Raw genomic sequence first — 20,518 nt, forward strand, 5'->3', positions numbered from 1 at the left:
AGTCACCAGGGAAACCCCTTACTCACCAGGAATGCTCAGCTGCTGAGCAGTGATCTCAAGCCACACGGTGCAGAGCTGGACTTGACAAGAACACTCAGGAAGCTCTCGAGCTGTGAGTGTCGTTTCAGGGAAAGCCAAGGATCTTTCCAAACTGCGCCCATAATTAACAATGATACCATTGCTATGTGCTGAAAAGGACTAGTAAATGATGTTCTCTTCCATGTCATCTGTTTGCTGGAGAGTAGTTTGGGTCAAGGTAATTATAACTGGTGCCCTGGGACACACAGTAGTCTCTGTCTAAGAATGTCTCTGACCTATAAATAGGCTCTAATTGGTGATCTTCCTTGTGAATATCTGTTTCATGTAAGCAGTCTGAACAAGAATCGCAGAAATCCAAAGACATTTCTGGAGGACAGTCCTGGCAGTGCCACCGCACACCCTGGATGGGTTCTGTGCCACAGTTGTCACACTCGAAGTCCACATGCTGCACAAATCCACTCTCAGCTTTCATTTGCTGAAGTTTCTGCTTCTTTAACTTTTTAAACTGTAATAGTTCTTTATATTCAGGTAAATTCCTATACATCATAGGAATACTTTCTTCATCCAATGCTTCTTCCATAGCAGTGCTCATGTGGCTATGAAAACAGGACCGGTCATCATCTTCATCCATGTACACTGGTGGTTCATGAGAAGTCATGAAAGTGGAAGGTTTAAAGAGATGCTTATTAAGGGGGTGCTGTCGTCTGCTTGTTGAAGACTTTTTGGAGTATATATACAAGTTTGGTGTTCTGCCTGGGACTGGAATACCAGCTTTAGTTAGCTTTATGAAATACTTCTGTACTCTACTGGCAACCTGTTTTGCTGTCCTGTTGCCCAGTTCATCTGCAGTCTTCTGCCAGCGTCGAGACTCGACTTCTTCAGGAGGGTACTTGAGAAGTAGCTGTTCAAGCTTTTTCTGTTCTTCGACAGTCCACAGCTGGTTAAATGTTTCAGGTTTGGTATCATCACACAGGCGGCCTCTTATCATCTGAGGACGACTGCTTGAGCCTTCTGGACCATCACTCAGTGGTAACATAGAGTATGAGAGGGATTCTCCATCCTTCTTAGGATCCAAAGGACTTTTTGGTCTAGCAGGTAAACCTACTTTATCAAAAACTAACTTAACTCTCCTAGTATGTCTTTTACGATTTTTAAATTCTCTTTCAAAGTTCCCAAGGCTATTGGTATATTGGTCCCATATAATCTCGGGCAACTGAACAACTCTCTGTGGATATGGAAGCCCTATATCGGCCTTCTTCTGGAGTTTTTCCACAAATCCAATGGGATTTTTCAGTGCTTCTCTCTGGTGTTTGCCTAAACTTTCAAGGTCCTGGACTGCTTGAGAACGCTGAGCCTCGAGTACAGCAATCGTCTGGAGCAATCTCTGATAATGGTTTCCAATAGTAGCATTTCTTCTCAGTGTCCGTTTGTTCCAAATATAACAAAGAGCAATGAACTGTCCTTATTACCAACCGCGAAGCACTACAGGAGGCAACTGTGGCATTGCTTTCTTAACCAGCTCATGGTGTGTGAATGTTATAAAATTGTCACTCAGATATATTTTTTAAATGTAATGTTATATAAGATGATCATGTGATGTGTACAAACTATGGTGAAAAGTGCCAGTGGTAGTAACTGTGTAAAGTCTAATTCACAACATTAATTCCTTTAAATACACAGCCTCTGCCTCTGTATTTGGGAGTTGTTGATGCAACTCATCAAAGAAACAGCCTAATATAAAAATCATATATATGGTAATAATTTCCCTCTTTTGTAGTCTGCACAAGATCCATAAAAGATTGTATTTTTATTACTATTTAAATAAGTGATTAAATTTAGTCTGCGCAGTGAGCAAGAGTTCACATGCATTCTTTTATACTGGTGGATTTTGTTGTGCATAATTTAAAACGTTTTGTATGTTTCTTCTTATCTGTGTATACAGTATGTTCTTGAATAATGTTCATTTGTCAGGAGAACTGTGAGAAATAAACTATGTGCATATTGTCTGTTAAAAAATAAATTAAAAAAATAAAAAATAAATAAAATAAAAAATAAATTAAAACCTCTTACATAGTAAAACAATTATTTTCAAACAAATAATTCAAATATGATAAGTGAGTTATTCTAAAATGAGAATGTAATAGCATATTAACAAAAGTACATATCTATTTATTACAGAAATTTTTGTAAAGGTAAGCCTCATAAATTACATTTGCTTTTGTATTAGTCTGAGCATCACTTTAAAAGCCATAATAAAAAATGCTTTTATGTAAAATTAAATCATTTTAGAAATATTCACTTTATACACTCCTGATTCATCACACAAAATAAATGGGTTTTTCAGAGGTTAAAAATTTAACTATAGGAATAACAAAGCAATCAGTACTTGAAACTTGTTTTCTTATCTGAAAATATTATGAAAAATTAAAATATGAAATTTTATAGTAATGCTGGTCTTTATTATTACAAGTTTCAAAATAATTATTAGGGTGCCAAGTGAAAAAGTAATTTTACCTTTATCTTTCACTTCCTATGATAAAAAGTAAGTGTGAGAAACTAGTTGATCATAATTTGGTAATTTTTCAAATTTATATAATAATTTAAAAATAAAAATGCAGAACAAGAATATAACTTGTTTCTACTGACACAAGAGAGAATAACAAAGAGTTGGCTGTAATTGTTTGGTGAAACTTTAACTTCAGTGACTCAAAACATTCATACTCCTCTACAACTTTGCTTATATTCTGTGTTTTGTTTAGAGGTGATAATTTCATAATATAACTTCTTTCAGTTTAGTTAGTTTTTGATAAATTATATAAAAAATAAGAAACATAAAAGGATTGATTGTTATTTGGTAGTATTAAAGCCTAACTTCTTTCTTTCAATATAAAATTAATGTAACCATTTTTTTCTTAATGATTATTTTAAATGAATGGAGGATGCCATATCTCAGAAAGACATTTGTGTAGCAATTTAGGTTTACTATATATTTTATCAGTATCCAAAAATAATTCAACTACCTTTGGTAGCCATACAAAATTATCTTTTTAAGTAAAATATGAATAAATTACTGTCATTAAAATTGGTTACTTTATTAGGGTGATAATAATGTCTTTATATTTTCTCTGAGCCTTTCTATTTAATACTAAATTTTAATATTGAGGTCCATGCATACTAGTTCCCTGACCAAAAGGACTGGTAGAGGAATTAGAGAGAAAGGTATGTTAAGGAAACCAGATAAATCACCAGAAAAGTTGTTTTAATGATAGGGTTGACTGTTCAAAATTCAGTTCAACATCTTCCTAGGTAGCTAAGAGTTCCCTGTGATACTTCATTTCAAAAATCTTTATCAAATCCGCTGTGTTAGGCAATATTTTAGGCACTGGAAGTCCTAAAGTGAGCAAACAGAAGAGAATCTTTGTTCTGTGGATCTTAATGTAAAATGAGAAAACACAAATGTATACAATATATAACCCAGGCAGTGGTTTAGGTTGTAGAATTCTGTATACAGTGCCATTAAGTCAGAAATATACCAGATTCAGCACAATTAGTTGATTTGGAGTGCAGTACTAGATAGTGTTTGAAAGATGAGAAAAACAAGATACAGATATTCTTCAATTTACTCCAGGGTCATTTCCCAAATTTCCTATTAAAAATTAAAAACATCATATGTCAAAAGTACATTTACTATGCCTACCTACCAGATATTGGAACCTAGCAACACAGTACTCAGAATATAAGTTGTCTACTGTCCTACTTAGTCATCGTGAGAGAGTATCAGGCCACATATTGCTAGCTCAGGAGATGAACAAAATATGAAGGACATTCTACAGAATGCATATGTTTTTGCAGCACTATAAAGTTGAAATATCATGAACTAAGCCATCAGAAATTTTGAACTTTGTATATCAATCATGGAATTTTTTAGGCTTCAAAATCAATTACACCTGGGGTTAATTCTAAGCTCAATCAGTTGAGAGGTAATCCTATAGTGGTAATAGAAGCATCTCACCCCCGTTTGTCTGCATTAATATTTCAGCTCCAGTGTTTCTTCAACAAGTCATATAACTGTTCAGCATCTCAATTTCCCAGTCTAAAAATTAAGCAAATAATAATTATAATACAAGTAATTATATGGTCATTGAATGGAATAAGATGTGCAAAGTAGAGGGAACTGTGCCTGAAACAAAGGAGTCATTATTATTGCTACCTTCTTTCTACTTATATACATTTTATTTTTTGTGGTGTCAAAGATGGAAACCTGGGACTTGCATGTGTCAAGTGAGTGCTCTGACACTATGCTATACTTCCAGTCCTTCTTTTTATTTTTAGCCAGAGTTAAGGTTAATTTACTATTTTTTAATAACAAAATATGATAAATGTTTACCTAAGGTATTTTGTTCCAATTAACTGTTGTTGCATAAACCTTAAAAATATCCATCACTATCTCTTGCTATGCTACTTATTAAATAGACTCAACAAATGGTTATTATGTGGGGTCATTCAAAACCATGTAGCTTAATGTCAGATAACATTGTAGTCATCTGAAGTTTTGACATGGCTTGTGTTTCCATGATGACTTCACACTGTAGGCTTCTAGGCAGAGATCATATGCAACTTCTCCATATGTTGTGCATATGAATGAGAAGATTCTGGAAGATCTTTGAAGTGAAGTTCTAGAAACAGCTTTGTTGGAAGCTGCCAGTCTTCTTCTAAGCCAGGACCCACAGTCCCAGAGCTTTACCATCCTGCACTTCATTGATTAGACAAGCTACAAAGGCAATCTCACATGCAATCTAATGTGAATTAGACTATATTTCTCAATAATAGGGGCATTAAAGAATAAGACTATGTCGAATCTACTTCACTTATTTTTTATTTATTTTTTGATGTATTGAAGATGGAACCCAGGGGCATTCTACCTCTGAGCTACTACACCTGCATCCCTATTTTTTATTCTTTACTTTGAAACAGGGTTTCACTGAGTTACAAAGGGCCTCACTAAGTAGCTGAGGCTGGCCTTGAACCATGATCCTTCAGTCTCAGCCTCCCAAATACTGTGATTACAAGTGTGCATCACCACATCCAGCTCTTATTTCACTTATAATAAACCTTCCAAGTAATTATGTTTACTAATGCTAGTTATCATCGTCATCATAATGCAAATTTATTCACATTTCACATTCTAATGATCCTTGGCATATATAAATTGTTTTTACTTGTTCTGGTTATTGAAGGCAAGGCATAAAAGTTAAGTGGTTTGAACAATTGGTAGTGCACATAAAAATTTTAATCTTGAAACTATTAATTTCAGAATTTTGAAAATATAATCTTTAAAGAAGAAAAAATATAACTTATGCTTTCAATATTTCAATGTTTATTTTTTAACTAAGTCAATTATGGAAGAAGAAAAAGGAGGAGACCATATATTTTAAAAAATCTTAATAAATTTTACTCTGCATTTGATATTATTTTATATTAATAATATTTTGGAGAAATGACTCAAATTTTCTAAAGATGTTTATTAAAATAAAATGACAGCATACGCCTTTATATTATTTAGAAATGTTCTTTAGCTGACACATAATACTTATACATATTTATGAGGTAGAATGTGATATTTTAATTCATGTATACATTGAGTACGGATTAAATTAGAGTAATTAGCATAGCAGCATCTTAAACTTTTTCATTCCATTATAATGAGTACATCAACAATCCTCTCTTCTATTTTAAGATATATAATGCTTTACTCTTAATATATTCATCATTAGGTGCCAAAGAACATCATAACTTATTTTTTCCTATCAAACAACAGCACTGTACTTGCTGATCCATTGTTTCCAACCCCTGCCCTACTTCATTTCCCCCAGTACCTGATAGCCTCTGCTCTGCTCTCAATGTCTCTGAGATCAACTTTTGAGATTTCACTTATGAGTGAGATTCTATGGTGCTTTTCTTTCTGTACCTAAATTATTTCACTTATTAGGAGTTCAAAGTTTTCATAAATGTTGTCACAAGTGACAGGATGCTATATTATTATATGGCTGAATAGTAATTCATTATTATTTTATATTGCATTTTCTTTATCCACTCATCTGTTGATTAACATTTGTTTATTCCATACATTAGTGATTATAAGTAGTGCTGCAATGAACAGCAAATGAAAAAGTTTCTGTACAGCAAATAATCAACAAAGCAGCAATAACAAATGATAATAATGATATTAATGATATTAGCTCAAATATTAACAAAATTATAATAATATTAACTCAGAAATGGACTAACGATCTTAGTAGACATTCTTCTCAAAAGAAAATACACAAATTGACAACAGATATGTGAAAAGCACTCAATATCTTAATCATTATAGAAATGCAAATTAAATCTCCATTGAGGTACCACTTCTGGCCAGTGAGAATGACCATAATCTAAACAACAAAAAATAACAAATACTGGCGAGGATGTGGAGAAGGAAGAACTTTTGTGCACTCTTCGGGATGTAAAGTAATCCAGCAATTACAGAGATCACTATGCATATCACTTAAAAATCTAAGAATAGAACTACTGTTTCATCCAGCAATTTTATTATGGTGTATAGAGCCAAAGAAAATGAAAACAATATGCCTCAAAAGTATGAATCTTAATATAAGAAACAGCAAGTAATTTTGTGTCTATTTAAAAGCTGACATCTAAATTCAAGTATCTTACTCTCCTGTGGATAAAATTACCCACCATTAACCTGCTTTTACAATTTGTTTATTGTTGTCTAATATTAGTGTTTTTCCCTAAATTCCAACTTTACAGACTAGTACTTTGTAGTATAATTATATACAAAAGGGGGAATATTTTCATTTTAAGTTAATATCTCTGGGGAATAAGTGGCAGAATATTTTTAAACTTTAAATAAAGGCAATGTTTAATTACAAATACATCCACTCAGTAACTCTCTGTAAAAATTCAGAATTTTGGAGGGCCACTGAACAAAAGCACTCAAGAGAGTCATCTTTCACTTAAAACTCAGGCCTATGTTCTTGCATACTAATTAAATCATGACTGTCTCATTTTAAAAGTACAGACATACTACTTTCCCCAAGGATATATTTTATTATCATGAGGAATATGAAATGTTATTCTGCTTCAGGAGATAAAAGCAATTTAATTTGGATCTCTCTGGAAACTAGAGCATCAGCACAGCCAGTCATCTGTAACATCCGTGACTACTATCTTTTAGTAAACTGCTTTATACTGTCATTAATATATGTGACATTTTTGTATGCTGAGCCTATTACAAAGCTTATGGGACTGCATCTCACCCGTATCTCTAGGAAAAAATTCAATCACAAGTTTGTTAAGTCATTTTTACTGAGTAGGTTTTTGTTTAAATGACACAGAGTTAGAAAGTGGCCCAAAGTAAAGGAAGATATTTTACAAACTATTAGGTAGAGACTATTCAGTATTTGTGTTTTATTTTTCTTAAGTCATTCTGAAATTAAAAATAAAATGTATCATGACCTTATGAGCTTTCTATATCAGTTTCACAGTCCATGTAGGCTTTAACCAATCATAGCATGTTGCCTAATGGTGTTAATGGGAATTCATTTCTTCTTCTAATTAAACACAGATGTAGATCTAAAATTTAAGAAAAAGAGAAAAGCCATATTCCCTTGCCAAACTGGTAATTTCTCTTTTATTCACACTACAGGATCATTGACAGTACCCAGGAGCCTAACACAGATGCACTTTAATTACCCATTCTCTAATTACTAGGGTACCAATATAACTGCTCAACCACTCCTTACACATTTTCCAACTTCCCAGTGCCCCAGAGACATATGTATGAAGGATACCACTTGACAATATTAATTGAACCCTATTAACTCATAAAATTTATAAAAAGTACAGCTATTAATAAAAATTCTCTTTAATTTAGTCTATGAAACCACAATGTACAAATGTTCATTTTCTTGTGCTGTGCATTAGATATTGGACAATGTAACTGCTCACAGATTAATTATCAGGAATACAACAAATAGGATAAGACTAAAATTGAAGTAGTTAAATGATCGTGTATAATTTTCCATTCTGGAAGTTAGACATAGTGGTAGTTAGCTGTAGAAGCAAATCTAAATAGGATGCTTAGCCAGGAAGTTAGTTTTTTTAATCAAAAAGTAAACAAAACCTAGAAACTGTATTTAAGCTCATATATGCAGATCACTGCTCGCCACATTTGTTTACTGAGAGGATAATTAAATAATTTTTGTTGGAAATGTTTTTAATAGAATATCATACCTTGAATACAGTATAATTTTTTTTCAGATCTAATTTTTCTATTTATGTCTAGTAATAGCTTGAGAAATTTTATGCTGAATATAATACAAATCTATAGCATGGCCTCGGAGTGAGAGTTCAGATGAGCAAGTGGTTCTTGTTATATCTCCTGGTAATCCACACCTGAATCTCAATTCAACTGATAGATTGGAAGTGGCCATTGCATGCTACCTCAATCTCCACAAAGATGTGGACCTTCAAAGAGATTCATCCCCTTTGTTTTTGCAATACATCTCAAAATGTTTGATTTTAAAACTTTCCTAGTTTTCTCAGATTCCACTTATGAAATGATCTTTTTTACAGACATTAGTACTGTCAGTGTATTTTACTAGACTAGTCACTGTAAATATAAAGATGAGTCAGATAATATGCAAAAAATAGAATATCTGACAGACTGATGAAGAAGAAAATGTACTAAACAATTAAATCATCTGTCTTCCTATTTATAAACACGAAGTATCTTTTTATTTATTTCATTGTCTTTTGTTGTCTTTTAACTGAGTTCTGTAGTTTTCTTCATGAAGATAGTGATTGTATTTTGTTAAATGTATACCTAATTAATTCATTTTGGGGATGTTTCTTACTATACTTACTAGTAAATATTTAGTGCTTTCAGTTTTCTGATTAAGTTTTTTTCAACACCGGTCGTGGTGGCACAAGCTTGTAATCCCTGTGGTTGAGAGGCAGAAACAGGAGGATCATGCAGGTTCGAAGCCAGCCTCTTCGGCTTAAGAGACCCTGTTTTCAAATGAAATATAAAATAGGTCTGGGAGTGTAGCCTGGAGGTAGAAGGGTTCCAACTCCAGTACCACCAAAAAAAAAAAAAAAAAAAAAAAAAAAATTCAGATGGCCTAGTACTAGGCTAAATCCTATCTATATTTTTATATTTTATAGAAGAATTATTAAAACTATTATAAAACACATATATTAATATTATAGATTCAAAGAGCAATACCCACTTCTCAAAGGCTTTTACCAAAGTCATAGCTGTGTTATGTGTGTGTATGTATATGTTTATTTGTAGTTGGCAAGAAATTAGTTCTAAAAGAGAAAAAACAGGGATGCTTAAATCTGCATAAAAAGTAAAAACAGAGAAAAGAAGGGTTTAAAATAAGCTTAATTAATTAAAATATTATGTTTGTAATATTTATTATATAGAGTGATTTAATATATCAATGTATACTTATGTATGGACATATATGATTATATATTTGTATATTTAACATTTTCTATGAGCTAGCCATTTTAGAATTTTTATAATATTTTTGATAAATTAATACATTTATAAAAATTTTAAAAAGGAAAAAAGCAAAATGTTCAAAATAAGAGTACGAAATGTCAGACAGGGATAGGGACTTTGAAAGTAAATAAGAACAAAATATAGAAAGTTATTGAGAAGAAAATTATGGTAGCTTATATGAAAGAATGCTACTTGCTCATAAAAAGCTAAATATATATTGCATATATTTTGTATAAATTATGTACATGTCGGGAATCCAGCCTGACAGCTGGCAGAGCTTGGCGAGATGATGCGTACCGACGACTCGAACACAAACCCAGGAGCCAGGAGTCAAGTCAAGCAAGATCTCATTTATTTCTCTCCAAGCAGTCAAATATATAGCACCAAGCCACAAGGGGAATTCCCATGAGAAATAGCCTAGCCTATCCGGGATAAAGATCACTAGCACGTGGCCAGTACATGAGCCATTCATGTGTGCGGAAAGCTCCTTTAAAGGTAAAAAGGGAAAAACCACTCAGTCTCCCCACCCATAATGAATGGGGAAACCACGACTTCATAGCTTCCTCCAGGCGCCATCTTTAGCCCATTTTCTGCTGAATCACTTTACTTAAAGTTTCGCCATAGGCTGTAGGCCACTCAGGCCGAGGAAGGCTGCATCTCCTTAGGCGCTGTATGGACACACCCCATCATGTACATACATGTATATATGTATATATAATGTATACTTCTATTGTTGAATGATTTTCAGACTTATTTTTTTTAATTTGGTTTACTTTATCACCACTTATTGAACACTTATATTACATTTTCTAATATCTGACATGTTAGGACTATATAATTTAGAAGATTGTAAACATGAATTGGTTCCAGTCCATTAAAAATTTTTTATTTAAAATAAAATCTTCAGTAAGTTAAAAGGAGAAAGAAAAAAGGACAATATGTAGGGGAAAAGAAGCCTCTACCAAATTGTACCCCATTAAGATATATGATTACAATGCATCAATAAAAAGAAATGTTAATTAGATTAATTATTGATTCACTATAGTTAAATTGAGTGTAAAACTTATTTATTTAAAAAAATACCTAAGGCCGGGCATGGTGGCGCACGCTTGTAATCCCCGCGCTTGGGAGGCGGAGACAGGAGGATCGTGTAGGTTCGAAGCCAGCCGCGCTGGCTTAAGAGAGTCTGTTTCCACATAAAAATGTTAAAAAATAGGTCTGGGAGTGTAGCCCGTGGGAGTGTATCCTGGAGGTAGAAGGGCTTCCAGGAACCCCGGTACCACCAAAAAAAAAAAAAAAAAACCTAAATATATTGATATTTTTATATTTTTAAATACATTCATTTTAAGGTGTATATGTATCTGTTTCACTGATTTCTTGTATGTAAAGTATAATGTGTGGGTATATTTGGAAAGACACAATATGTTTCCCATGAAAAGCACTTTAACTCCAAAATAATTTGGAATTTTTATAATTAATATTATAAATTTGGTTTTAGAAGGTTGAATGAATCACCAGATGATTGTCTTAATACAGTAGAGATTGAAAATACACATTTAATCTCCTTGACATGGATTTCTTCATACTCTTTCCCAGAGCAACATCTGTACAGTATTCTTTAATATTCTACCTCTTCAAGGCACTTTATATTGTTTTTCAGTTTTGAAAAGTATTTCTAAGTTTATTAACAACTTCTTGAGACTTATTCACATGCAATTAGTTTCTATATAAAATGATTTCTCTTTCTGAAATTATGCACTAGCACATTACAGAACAATCAAATTATCAGCCTCTCATCCTAGGATCAATTCAACACTCAAAAATTATGATGAGTGGGGTTTTTCATCATTAAAACTGCATACAAATTTTTGGATCTGTCAAAGCAACATAAATGGTTGTTAGTTAATGTGTTTTTGACTATCATGAGTTAATGGAATTTTGTCACAAGATAGAATTTTTTAGGATGTTAATCTTTCTGTTCGCATAAGTGGCTGATAGCCTAAAACAATCCAAAAGAACAATCAGTTACTATTTGCGGCTGTTTTTTCCTGATGATTCTCAGTCTATCACCTTTCTGATTTAGATATACATGCTACATGAGTTCTAGCTGAAATTTGATAGATTCAAAGTCAATAAACATTTACCACTTAGTGAACGTACTAAGTTGTGCATGGAAAAGTTAATGTAAAGGGACTAGTAGTTTAGGTGTTTTTTTCCTAACGTGTTACACATGTTGGTAGAATGTTATTGAAAGACATATTTTTACCTGAAGATAAATTTTAAACAATGAAATATTTTCTATTTATATTAATAAATGTTAAAAAAATAAGGAATAAAATAGATTGCTAGTAAAACCAAAAGAACAAACAAGACACACATATAATAATAGAAATTATTTCTCTATGTAAATTTACATAACTTCAACATATGTTCTAGACTAGAAGAAAAATGAATGGATAGTGTAGATGTGGCTCTTCTGAAGTTTTTTTTTGTTGTTGTTGTTTTCTAAATATTAATATTTCACCTGAAGCCGGGCATGTTGGCGCACACTTGTAATCCCCGCGCTTTCGCTGGCTTAAGAGACCCTATTTCCAAATAAAAAAGTATAAAGTAGGTCTGGAAGTGTAGCCCGGAGGTAGAAGGGTTTCCAGGAACCCCAATACCACCAAACAAACAAACAAACAAACAACAACAACAACAACAACAACAAGATATATATATATATATATATATATATATATATGAACAAAAATAGATCTGGGAGTGTAGCTCGGAGGTTGAAGGGTTTCCAGGAACATATGTATCACCTGGGTGTCTTATCAAAATGTAGATTTGAATTCATTAAGACAGATGAGACTCTTGAAATCTTGCATTTTTAACATGCTTCTCAATTCATAGATGATAGTTTTCTAACTAAAACCCATTTCGAGCAATAACACGCCATAGTAAACTTGTTTCCAGAGATAAATATTTTTTGTTTTGGTACTGGATTCTTTTCCAAGGACATTTTAAAATCCACAATGCTTATTTCTGGTACTTTCTATTTACTAGTGACATAATTTGCATATAAATCTCCAGCTAGTTAGCATCAAATTCCTATTCAGCTTTTAAGCAAGTTTGATACCAAAGACTAGTGACAAGGAATGCCTGCTAGTGATGTTCTCAAATCTATACCTGTTAAAAATCACAAAATGTTACTTGGGATGCTGAGACAGGAGGATCACAGTTTGAGTCCAGCCTCAGTTAATTAGTGAGGCCCTTCAAAATTTAGTGAGACCTAGTTTCAAAATAAAGAATAACAAATAGGGATGCAGGTGTAGCTAGGAGGCAAAATGCCCCTGGGTTCTATCCCCAATACTGCACACGCGCGTGCACACACACACACACACACACACACACACACACACACACACATACACACACTGTTTACAATGCTCACCAATGTAAGAGATTCAAAATATCAAGTAGTATACATTATACAGGCTACAATTGTGGATCTTTACATTACTGGGGGAAAACAAACAAACCTCCTAGTTTTCTGACTTTTAACTTATGCCCATTTATTTTAGTGTTTACTAAAATTTTCTTTAGTACTAGAATATGTAATCACAAATAAAAATATCTCATTATGTTATATATCATCCAACTTCTCAACAATACAAAAAATATATTTTTCAGCATATGATTGCATTCTTAAACCATAAGAAGATCCTAATAGCATATTTGAATAAATGATTAATAGGGCCTTCAACACCTGCCTATTGATAACAACATATCTCTTGTTGGCAAATGTACAAACATTTCTCTGCCCAGTTCAAAGTAGCTCTTTCAAGTCTACCATTGGAACAAGTGTGGTTGTTACATCAATGTAACCCTAGTAGCCTTTGATGTTGCTATCATAGTATTTAAAAAGTATGGATTATGAATTAGTTACCAAATATTATATAATATTTCTCCCCAAAGATAACTGTTAAATCAGGTAATCTCATTATGAAAGCAGGGAAAATACAATAGACGGCTCCAAGAATATCTATCATAACAGAAATATATTAATTTTGCTAAACTTGTAACTTCCAATCAATCTCCATACTCAATAATACATATTTATCATATTTAAATATTCAAAATATTTTAAGTAAATAGCATTTCTTGAAAAATACCACTTTATTCTAATTTAAGCATAATAGATTATCTATTTTTATAACTTAATTTTTATATGTTTTGTTTTTTTATTAAAAAGCATTATGATCCACTGAAAGCCAAGCATCAGTACTATAGCATTTCTATAAAAATAGGAACTGGTATAGTAATAAATTCTCATCTTAAGCCTAAAATTAAATTAAATGAGACTCGTAACTACTTTATAGTGTTTTACATTGATCTTTATCTGGCTAGTGTTGCCTTTAAAGTAGATGGTTATTACTCTCCCTCTGAGCCCAGAAGTATCCATTTTAATTAATAATTTATTTAAAATTTATTTTCCCACACAATTAATGAAAATAATTTTTCATTATATAAATGTTACAATGAATTAACAAGGATGTTTTAGTCTAATTTTGAATAAATATTAACATTAACATTTTGAGTAATATACATCTTTTTTAAATTAAATATTTTATCACAGTGCAATATTTACTGAGTGCTTACTCTGAGAACACAAGGAAATGCACCATTTATGAACCAGGAAACACACATTCACTAGATATTGAACTTGTTGATTTCTTCATCTTGGACTGTACAATTGCTAGAACCATGAGAAATTAAATCTACTTTTTATAATACACTCATACTATGCTATTTTGTTTTGACATCTTAAAAAGACTAATTTTTTTAAGAATTATAGTTATAAAATTATAGAATGCAGAAATTTAGAAAAAAAGTCCTAACCTTTCAAATCCACATTACTATTATTTTTCATAAGTCTCATAACTATGGATAATCACAGCACTGCACTGAAATCTCAGCAAGTTGTATGTTTCAGTTTTCTTATTCCTACTAAATTTATACCCAAACTTTCCAGTGCTGATTAATCTTTTAACTATTTTTGTAAACTTCAAGAGTGAGGTATAGTTCTCACTAGAGAACTATATTTATTAAATATTAGAAAACAAAATTAAATTCAGACTAGAGCGGAATTTAAAAAATAGAGAATTGAAAAATAATACAAAGCACTGAAGTAACTAAAATTTGGTCTTTTGAGAAGATGAGTAAGATTGACAAGAATGCTTAGCCAAACTAACCATAAGAGAGGAGATATAAATGAAGACGTAAAAAAAGAATAAGCCACCAGAGATATTACTCACATCAAGATAATTCTTTGGGAATATTTTGAAAAAAATTATTGTAAAACTTGAAAATTATGGGTGAAATGGCAAAGTTCTAGAAACACTCAATCTACCAAAATTAAAAGAATCAGAAAAAAAACTAAACAAATAACAAGGAAAGAAATTCAAGCAGTAATAAAATCTTCCAATGAAGAAAAATTAAGAATCAGATGAATTTTCAGCTGAATTCTACCAGACTTTTAAAGAAGGACTAATGCTGAAGCACCTTAAACTATTATGAGAAATAGAAAAGGGGTGGGGGGAAACTTCTTAGTCATGAAACCCGTATCACACTGATAACAAAACCAGAAAAGAACATAATAAGGAAAGAACTACAGGCCTATATACATGATAAATATTGATGCAGAATATTTAATAAAATATTACTAATTTGCATTAAAAGTATATTAAGAAGATTTTACAACATGTCTATGTTATAATGCAAGGATGGTTCATCGTATGCAAATCAATAAATGTAATATACCAGTAAACAGAACAAAGGGCAGAAATAACATAATATTCTCAACAAATGCAGGAAATCCTTTGACAATATTAACCACCTATTAATGATAAAACACTAAATAAGCAAAGGATAGAAAGAATTTGCCTCAGGAGCATAACGCCTAAATACAACAAATTCGAAATCAACATTTTATTTAATTGAATAAAATGGAAAATGTTTTCTCCAAAAGGAGGGAAAAGGTAGGAATGTTAACTCTCACAACTCCTGTTCAATATAGGACTAGGAATTTTAGCCAAAACAATTGACAAGTGAAAGAAAAACTATATAAATGTAAAAGAAAAAAGTTAAATTATTCCTGTTTGCTGATTATGTAATCCTACACTTAGAAGATTAAAAAAACTCCACCAGAAATCTACTAAAGTTTATAAATAAATTACAAATTTATTAAAACAATATACAAAAATTAATACCATTTTTATACAATAGCAATGAGTCCCCTGTTAAAAAAAAAAAGGAAAACTATTTTATTCGCAAACACCTCAAAATCACCACCACCAACAATAACAAACAAAATAATGCAAAACAACAGTAACCAAAAAAACCTAACCAGGTCAATGAGATATCAATATAACAAAAATTACTGAACACTGAAGAAAATTATTGAAGAAGACATTATAAAATGGAAGATTTCTGATGTTCTTGGAGAGGAAGAATTAACATTGCTAAAATGGCATATTACAGAAAGCAATATACATATGAATGCAATCCTTATTAAAATACTAATGGCATTCTTTTATTTATTTATTTATTTTTTTGGTGGTACTAGGGGTGGAACTTTTCCATTCTGTAAACTGTCTTATTACTTCCTTGACAATGTTCTTGGATACATACGAGTGTTTAATTTAATTTAATTTAATTTAATTTTTTTTTGTGGTACTGGGGGTGGAACCCAGAGGCTTTCTACCTCCAGGCTTTACTCCCAGATCTATTTTATATTTTATTTGGAAACAGGGTCTCGCTAAGTTGCTGAAAGCCTCATTAAGTAGCTGAGGCTGGCTTCGAACCTGCGCGATCCTGATCCTCCTGTCTCAGCCTCCCAAGTGCGGGGATTACAAGCATGCGCCACCATGCCTGGCATTAATGACATTCTTAAGAGAATTAGATAATGCAGTCCTAAAAATTATATGGCAGAATAAAAGACCCATAATAGTCCAGGAAATTTTGAGCAATATGAGGAATGCTGAAGGTGTCATAATACACAACTTCATCATAATACACAAGTTATGTAATTATAGTAGATAAAACTGCATGATACCAACATAAAACAGACATATAGACCAATAGAATAGAAGTCCCAAAGACAAATCCACACAAGTATTATTATTTAATCTTTGACAAATGCGAAAAAATACACTAAAAAATAACAGTCTGTTAACAAATGGTACTGAACCTCTGATAGAAGACTAATATCTAGAATATACAAAGAACTCCAGAAACTCAGCAATAAGAAAACAAATAACCCAATCCAAAAATAAACAAATGAACTAAATAGATGCTTTATGAAAGAGGAAATTCAAAAGACCAATAAATGCATGTAAAAATGCTCAACATCATTAGCAATCAGGGAGATGCAAATCAAAACTACCCTGAGATTTCACGTAACTCCAATTAGAATGGCAATCATACAAAACACAAACAACAAACGTGGGAAAGAATGTAAAGTAGGAACTCTAATTCAATGTTGGTGGGATTTCAAATTAATGCAATCACTTTGGAGAACAGTATGAAGGATTCTCAGAAGAATGGGAACTAACTTACCATACGATCCAGCAATATCACTTCTGGGTATCTATCCAAAAGAATGGAAATCAAACTACCAAAATAATGCATACATATATATGTTCATAGCTGCACAACTCAAAATTGGCAAACTATGGAACCAGGAAAGATATCCATCAACAGATGAATGCATTACAAAACTATGGGATATGTACACAATGAAATTTCACTCAGCCATAAAGAAAAAGACAATTAAGGTTTACAAGGAAATGGATGGAACTGGAAAACATTTTATGTGAGATTATTCAGTCACAAGAAATAAAAAATTGGATGTTTTTCCTAATATGCAGAAGCTAGGGAGAAAATGGGTCATAGGAGGAAATCTAGACAAAGAAGGAGATACTATATAGTTGCAAATAAGGCAACCTAACCGAAGGGATGGGAGGGGGGAAGAGAAAAATTCCTTAATGTACATGATATACATTAGCAAACATATCAAAGTCAATCACTAATCCAAGCATGAGAAGGAGGGAGGGGGAGAATTGAGGCGGGAATTGCGTAAGGGCTAATTGGGTAAAGTATGCATGTAAGTCTCCAGTATCTTGTACCCCATTAAGATGTATGACTACAGCCTGGCATGGTGGCACATGCTTGTAAATCCCCGCGCTTGGGAGGCAGACAGGAGGATCTTGCAGTTTCGAAGCCAGCCATGCTGGCGTAAAAGACCCTGTTTCCAAGTTAGAAAAAAGTATAAAACAGGTCTGGGAGAGTAGCCCAGAGGTAGAAGGGTTTCCAGGAACCCCAGCATAACACACACACACACACACACACACACACACACACACACACAATGTATGACTACAATGCATCAATAGAATATTTTTTAAAAACTAAAAAAATGTTACTGAGAAAACTGGATGTTCATGTTCATATATAGAAGAATGAAGCTATATTCCTATTTCTCATCTTAAAAAGAAGTAAACATGGACTAAATATGGATATCAGACATAAGAATTAGAGTAGAAATCGCAAATACTAGATGACAGTGTAAAATCAACGATGCAGCATACACGTACACACAGCCAACCTCTTCCTCACTTTTAAAGCTTGTGAAATTTTACCAAGAATTAGTAAATGGGATCACACCAAATTATAAAGCTTTTGAAGAGTAAAGAACAATAGTATTAAAAGAGACCCCCTGAATAAAAGAAAATCTTCCATGTACAGATGATCAATATCCAGAATATATAAAAAACTCAAAGATTTACCAAGAAAATAAATAAACCAAACAATAAATGGTCAAATTAACCAAATATAAATTTCTCTGGATATTGATGTAAATTTATAGTGTTAAGATATTATTAAATTATTTTTAATTGTAGGATAGGAAGAATTAAAGTAATGCCAAATTGTGTATCTGTTGACTAAACTATGATACATCCTACCAAGGAAACATAATAACAGCTATAATAATACATATACTTATAAAACATTTTATTGTAAGTCATAATTCTCATGTCATTTTACATATTTGAAACTAATACAAATTAATAGCTACACATAAAATGTATAGTCACAATGTCATTGCTATAATACTTCTAGTTAATAATATATAATGTACCAGAAGTCTTAGGGGAGAGACATAGGCTTTGAACAGAATACCAACCAAATGATAGTATTTAAAATGTGAAATGTATTAAAGAGTTAAGGCTACAAAATTGTAACTGTGCAAGGCTTTCTGGGGAAAGAGAAAACTAAATAAAATGATCAGTTTACCCTATGGCATGGTATATTCAGGATAGCAATCATATATTAAATCCTAGAAAATGAAATGACCAATATCAAAATTAAATTGTATTGAATACAAAGCATATTCAATTACCTTTGTTGTAAGCATTTTAAAATCTTTCACCGGATTTTACTAGCAATATTTATCAACAAATTAAATTTGTGGGGAAGTAAGGTTTATGGAAAATCATGTTACTCTAGTCATGACTGATCATGGCTTAATATAGGATATTTTTATACATAGATCTATTTTAACTATTTTATTTTTTGAGGGCAGTACTGAAGCCAATAAGAATTCTATAAAAAGTCTATAAATTTTTTATTCAGAATAAAGATAATGGAATTGGATCTTCTTTACTTTAAACATACAAACTAAATCAGACTTCCGTTACCTATTTGGAAATTGAGTTCAAATTTTATTTCCTAGCATACAAGTTTCCATAAACAAATGCCCTACAAAAAATATCCCTTTATTTAGACATTCTCACATACTATTTTTATGTTCTTTAATTTTGTAGGACGTTTTATAGTGCACATGGTTTAGGTGTTTATTTACTTGCTTAGTATCTAATCAATCAACTCTGTGAGGTCAGGAGCCATATTTATCTCATTCAGGATGAAAGAGACAAGCCTAAATACAGGACTTGCCAGGCTTACAAGCTCATTAAGCATTTCTGAATTGATAATGTATATTATGTATACATTATATATATGTATACATGTGTATATGTATAATATGCATGTTTTGAAATATGGTATGTAATCTAATATTCACTGTAGAATGATTTAACTGAACAAAATGTAAATTGAGAATGAAGTACTGAATTACATATCTGTATTTTTTTCTAGAAATTAAATTTTTCACATTTCTAGAACATTTATAAAAAATTAATCATTTTCAAACTTTATTGAATAAAGGTTTCCAGTATGGCAGATGCTAACATCAACAAATCTTTCCCTAAAATAAATGTCATCCTTCATAAATGTTTGCAAATAACCATTTTTAACTCTCAATTTTAGCCAAATAATTGCAAAAGATCACTGAACTTCAGGTAAGGACAGAGTAGCTTACTTATTTTGAGAAGAAGGCAAAAACTCAAGTGACATTTTTAGTAGTAAAAATCAGCACTATGTGAACACAAAGGTTCAGCAGCTCTTGTAACTAGAAGTTGCACTCCTATTTGAGCAAACCAATGTATTATCAAACTAGTTAGAAAATTATCAGGAAGATTAGGTGGATAAGATTGACATAAAAGCTTTCTACACTCAAGTTCCTTCTCACATCTTCAGGAGAAACAGAAGTCCCAAGCTAACAGCACGTCTCTTTCCAAGTGAAACACTACACAAATGGAGAGAAAAATTGCAAAATGATCTCATGGACCCTAAACTCAGGAAAGACTTGAATGCTTTTGAATATTAAATGTGCCTTCTATCCAACCCATAGGACTGAAGTCTCACTGGTCTAAAGTGTATGAGTAAAACTTGGATCAGTTATTTGCTTACAGCTAAGTTATACCCCACACACCTGTCTTCTAGCAAGGCAGACCAAAAATA

General features: G+C 32.0%; 1 protein-coding gene across 1 annotated transcript in view; it reads right to left on the minus strand.

The window, feature by feature from the left end:
- Nucleotides 1–223: 223 nt before the first annotated feature.
- Nucleotides 224–20,518, minus strand: part of LOC308264139 (ZZ-type zinc finger-containing protein 3-like) — a gene marked incomplete at both ends in the record, with an annotated part of 63,730 nt that continues 43,435 nt past the window's right edge. Inside the window, one exon of the mRNA XM_080697263.1 lies at nucleotides 224–1,423. Within this exon, the coding sequence (XP_080553389.1) occupies nucleotides 224–1,423 (1,200 nt within the window). The remainder of the gene's footprint in view (nucleotides 1,424–20,518) is intronic.

Source organism: Muscardinus avellanarius, assembly GCF_963383645.1.
Source record: "Muscardinus avellanarius genome assembly, chromosome: 6".
Classification (NCBI taxonomy): Eukaryota; Metazoa; Chordata; class Mammalia; order Rodentia; family Gliridae; genus Muscardinus; species Muscardinus avellanarius.